The 6000-nt window shown below is 33.0% G+C and overlaps 1 protein-coding gene across 1 annotated transcript in view; it reads left to right on the top strand.

Annotated features, from left to right (window-relative positions):
* Positions 1–2838: 2838 nt before the first annotated feature.
* The window catches only part of LOC117321772 (bifunctional 3'-phosphoadenosine 5'-phosphosulfate synthase-like), a 50015-nt gene continuing 46853 nt past the window's right edge, over positions 2839–6000 (top strand). Inside the window, exon 1 of the mRNA XM_033876326.1 lies at positions 2839–2991. Within this exon, the coding sequence (XP_033732217.1) occupies positions 2953–2991 (39 nt within the window). The 5' untranslated portion in view covers positions 2839–2952. The remainder of the gene's footprint in view (positions 2992–6000) is intronic.

Below are 6000 nucleotides of genomic sequence, written 5' to 3'. Positions count from 1 at the left end.
TAGACAGTGGCCTTATATATATAAGTATGTGTTAGACAGTGGCCTATATATATATATAAGTATGTGTTAGACAGTGGCCTTATATATATATATATAAGTATGTGTTAGACAGTGGCCTATATATATATATATAAGTATGTGTTAGACAGTGGCCTATATATATATATATATATAAGTATGTGTTAGACAGTGGCCTATATAAGTATGTGTTAGACAGTGGCCTATATATATATATATATATATAAGTATGTGTTAGACAGTGGCCTATATAAGTATGTGTTAGACAGTGGCCTATATATATATATATAAGTATGTGTTAGACAGTGGCCTATATATATATAAGTATGTGTTAGACAGTGGCCTATATATATATATAAGTATGTGTTAGACAGTGGCCTATATATATATATATATAAGTATGTGTTAGACAGTGGCCTATATAAGTATGTGTCTATCACATGTAATGTGATAAACGAAGGGTTGACATTTTTGGAAGTCATAATTAATTCAACTTTTCATTTAAATTGATTAAGGTCATTGATATTGTAAATAAGGGTTCCTTTGAATTCCTTTCAAATACCAGTCTAATAACAAACCTTACAATATATCAATGAAAAGTGTCATTTGTTTAATTTCGTACAATTTGCACTTAATTCACTTACTTTCTTTTTAAACAGGGAGCAGTCAATTGAAACATTCGTTGCAAATGCTTTCCTAAGTGGAATTTTTCATTTTTTTGTACATAATAAAAATTCAACAGAAATTTAAATGATTACCATATCAACCTAATAAGTTCATTGTAAGCGCTCTTTGTTTTCAATGTAAGACTGAGCCAGAGACTATTATTAAAGCATTATGGGAATGTGAGAAAGTACAAGAAATTTCGCAAAATTTTGAGTTTCTTTTTGATACATTGTTTATACCATTTGGTTTTAACAAGGAAATCTTCATTTTCGGTTTATTTAATCAAACCAGTATCCAGAAGTGGACTAGATAATACCATAATTTTAATTTAAAAAAACTAAATATTTGTCGAGCGAGATGTTTCCAAACATCATTGTCAGTAGCTGCATTGAACCTTATAAAAGATATATATTATACTCAGAAAATATATTGCTGTTATAAAAATGAATTATCTTTGCTGAATGCATAATAATGGGAAATTTGATTAATATTGCACGAATACATAACTTTAAAATATATTCTACATAGTTAAACTCCTTGAACTTTCTGACACATCTTTAGCATCTTTATTTCTCAATCTCACCACGTTTCAGTGGCGCAGTGATGGTCGGCCCGATATCTTGACATGATCATAGTGGAAGTCGTCTATTAGATGATATGAAAACCTGGATCACAATGTATTTACATACATGGATGCGAATTGTACACATCTTAAAAATATTCATCACAGTACAACTATACATCGTGCTGAGTATTTGATAAATAATATAGTAACACAATTGACGAAGAAAGTCAACTTTATGACTCGTCCCCCGCGATCTAAGGCACCCAATCGCCTAGTCAGAAATACCTGCAGCTTATACCGTGCGCCACATCAGCGTTCTGAATGGATGAAATCAGTACTTTGTATATGACTTGATTAATTCATGTTTGTTCCTTCATTAATTTGATATCTAATGTGAGATATATACAGGGCCTCTCCCATTAGAGAGGGATTCGATCCCAGACATCACGTTACCCTTATGTCAAATATCAGGATTATATATCTCATTACACAGATTGATCAATTAGTCATTGGAAAGATAGGATATGTATGGCAATCTATATTTTGAATTTATTATGGTAATGGTACGTTTTATGTCTAGGATTATCATGCAGACCTCATTGCCAGGGACTGATCAAAATCTGGGAATAAACATTAGTGTAGTCCACTAAGAATATGTGTTTATTGTTAATACATTTGCATGTTATCTATAATATTCCTTTATGTTAAATCTATATTCATAAAAGTCCATAAAAGACGGCTATATAGTTTCATTTTCAAGTATTTGCCCATTTTAAACTAAATTGACCAGCTGCCATTATTATGTGTTACAAATATATATATGGTCCAATGAGACAGACTATTAATCATCACTTACTCGCAGGGGAAAGTAATCTTCGCCTCGTCATCCATTTTCGTTTTTTCCTCGCTGAAACTTCGATCGTGTAGTAATATTTACAGTATTTACAAAAAAGTAGGGGTATTTTTTATTGGCTAATAGATGCAAAAATAGAATATTGAATTTTGCCTAGGCAGAAATAAGTTTGCCTAGGCCAAGATATTTAATTATGACATCCTTTCCGCGCCATAATTATTGATTAGATTAGAGCAGGTCTGACAACATTACGTAGGTGTGGTCAGTCCAGAACACAAAGCTGTACAGTACAGCTACAGTATAGATATTATGTTTATTATGGCTCTCTGGATCAGTCGTCAGTAGCAACGCAAAATAGAAACGCACATGTTTGCTTATTTAACTGTGGACATGTATTAGTTAATGAATACTGTATAACCTTAAAATCTAGTAAATTAAGCTGTATCGTTAAATATTTACTTTAAAAACACGGAATTCAATATATTCCGGAGTGTGTTTAGATGACGAATATGAGGTATTCATGGCGAATTATCGTGTTCCCGTCTTCCGTGCAAGTACACTGTACTTATGATAAGATGAATGCACTAACGGACCACATAGCTTTCTGATCTGAATAATTCATCATTGTTGCAACCGGTCTTTCCGGAACCACATACTTGACCAGATCAGGATATTATCATACTTTACCCAGAAGAATTCGATCGCAATCTATCCTTCTTCTTATTACTGGCTGGTTCTGAGTGCGGATATTTTTGACGTTCTATAAACAGGTTCTCTCAAGCAATTCCACCAACTGACCAACAAAAAGGAAGCCTCTCGATAATAAACGGCGACACTGGTGAACGTAATTATGAATCAAGGAGAGAAAATATCTATCCTTTCACAACACGTAAGTACCAGTAGGTTTACAGATACCAAAATGCCCAATTACCATTTATGATAAGAAACTGGCCTGTCGTCTGGCGTGTTGCATACTGTCATACGTGTACGTCCGATCACAGGGGCATGTCTAGTCTTATATTAAACAAGAGCTGTTGGAGAACAGCATAGCTCATCTAGCAAATGTTTGTTAATAAATAATTAAAATATATTAATTGGTAGCCTATGGTTTCGCAAATTGCATTAGATCTAATAATATTTGTTGTTTACTTGATCAGGTTGTGTATTCATGCAATTTTCAAAATCATACCAATCATTTATTGACAAACATTCGGGAGACAAGCTATGCTGTTGTATATTGAATAAATATATTAAATAATTGCTTTTGGACCTATTTCTTTATTTATATTTATTTGATTAAATATTATCCTAATGAGAGTTGTCTCCCTTGTAAAATGTGGAGCCGTATAAATATTTTCACTCAAAGAAGGGTAGAGGGACTCTTTTACCAAATATCAACACCCTAGTATAAGTATAAAGTGATGTATTAATAGCTTTCAACACTTGCACAAAAAAAAATTGAAAAATCTGCTTTTTTCCCCCAAAATAAATCTTTCAGTTTAACTCCGGCAAGGGATAGTTTTAACCCCCATAGGGACCCTAACATCATGTATTAAACTTAACAGAAAAATGTTCCAAGTCCAAATATGAAAAAAAAGGGAAAAAAAAGAGATTTAAGAAGAAAAAATCCAATTTTTTTTAGTTTTACTCCAGGATGGGATAGTCTTGCTCCAGAGAGACTCCATTGACAAATATCAGCACCCTGGTACAATTATAAAGTGATGAATTAAAACCTTTCAACACTTGCACCAAATAGTTAACGCAGAAATATTCTAAGTCCAGAAATTTGAAAAATCTGTTTTTTTTCCCAAAAAATCTTGTACATCATTCCACCGCTTCATGTAGCCGATTTCGAACATGGAGGCATTGGCTGTAAAACATGCAGAATGTGTGTACCAATCGGAACAAATTTTAAGTTCAAAGCAAATACCTTTTCTTTTGTTGCTTTATATTCCATTTTGTATTTACCGAACCATTCTCAATCCGAGTTGTTACCAGAATGAAACCTGGAAATGTAAAAAATCGTAATTGTGTGTCTTTGAGTGCTATTTTGGTGGATTCAATGATTGAAAGGAATCATAAAAAAACAGGTACTAACATGACACTCTTAAGCACTTTAACATAAATTAGCTGCTTGACATGATCAAAATCCCATAAATTAGCTGCTTGACATGATCAAAATCCTGACTTTGGATATTTGACATTTTGCGCAGTGTCTGCCTTGGGAAGTTAGATGTTACACGCCGCCTGTCATAAGTTTCTCGCTGTGTTATCCTCTAACTTTGTTGGAGTACACGAGACCCTATACGACCTCCGTTGGTATTGTTTGGTGCCAAGTTTTAACATGGAGAGGAAATTCAAAGACCAACTGGGGCGGTGTCCACAAGTACCTGTGCTTACAGTCACTCACTGATGTAGTCACACAAAACTTTTTTTTGTAGTACTCTTGTCCATTCCGTATATGCTGTACAAGATCAATATTATGTTTATTTTGATCTTCAAATTATCTCTAATTATTAGTATCCGTTACGAATCCCTGTGGTTACATCATAGTATCGGACCACAGGGGCATGGTCTAGTCTTATATTAAAAAATAGCCAGAAATACCATATCTATTGACAATTGTATTTCTGGCTGTTTTTAGTTCGTCTCTTCGAAGAAGAGTGAGAGCTTATGTTGTCACTCCGGCGTTGGTGTTGGTTTTTGGTGCAAGTGTCAAAAGGCATAGTAATTTATGGTCCCTGTGGGGTTAAACTATCCCCTGCAGGGGTTAAACTATCCCCTGCAGGGGTTAAACTAAAAAAAAATTTGGGAAAGTTTTTGGACTTAGAATATTATTGCGCTCAGTTTTTGGTGCAAGTGTTGAAAGGTTTTAATACATCACTTTAAAATTGTACTAGGGTGTCGATATTTGGCAATAGAGTCCCTCTGGAGCAAGACTATCCCTTCCTGGAGTAAAACTAAAAAAAAAATAGGATTTTTTCTTTTTAAACCTTTTTTTTTTTTTTTTTAATATTTGGACTTGGAACATTTTTGCGATAAGTTTATGTTGCGAGTGTTGAAAGGCATAGTAATACATGGTGTTGTGGGGGTTAAACTTTCCCTTGCCGGAGTTAAACTGAAAGATTTATTTTGGGAAAAAAACAGATTTTTCAAATTTTTTTGTGCAAGTGTTGAAAGCTATTAATACATCACTTTGTAATTATACTAGGGTGCTGATATTTGGTAAAAGAGTCCCTCTGGAGTAACACTATCCCTTCTTGGAGTGAAAATACTCACATTAGACAATATTCATACAGCTCCACATTTTACAAGGGAGACGACTCTCATTAGGATAATATTTAATCAAACAATTAAAGAAATAGGTCCAAAAACAATTATTTGATATATTTATTCAATATACAACAGCATAGCTTGTCCCCCGAATGTTTGTCAATAGATGATTTACATATACAATTGTATATATATATGAATTTTTATGGTTTTGAAAATTGCATGAATACACAATCTGATCAAGTAAACGATATAAATATTATTAATGCAATTAGCGAAACCATACCAATTAATATATTTTAATTATTTATTGACAAACATTTGTGAGATTAGCTATGCTGTTCTGGAAATTTTTTATTTTCTTCCATAAATATGCATACATGTAGCAATACATAATATTGGTGTACATGTATATTTAATTGCAGCAATTACATTTTTTCATATGCTTAATAAAAATTCGCTTATCAATACATGAAGTATACCTCAGATGCACAGTTTCGTCACAATACATTAAATCTTGCAACAGCTTTTTAAATCAGTCCATAGTGCATGAAATGCTTGTACAAAGTATAGAATGTGAATGTGTGATTCAACAAGTCACTGAAACAGATAATATAGGCCCATT

Source organism: Pecten maximus, chromosome 1 (genome assembly GCF_902652985.1).
Source record: "Pecten maximus chromosome 1, xPecMax1.1, whole genome shotgun sequence".
NCBI classification, from domain to species: Eukaryota; Metazoa; Mollusca; class Bivalvia; order Pectinida; family Pectinidae; genus Pecten; species Pecten maximus.
The sequence above is the reverse complement of the archived record's forward strand: the minus strand, read 5'-3'. Positions and strand labels throughout refer to the sequence as shown.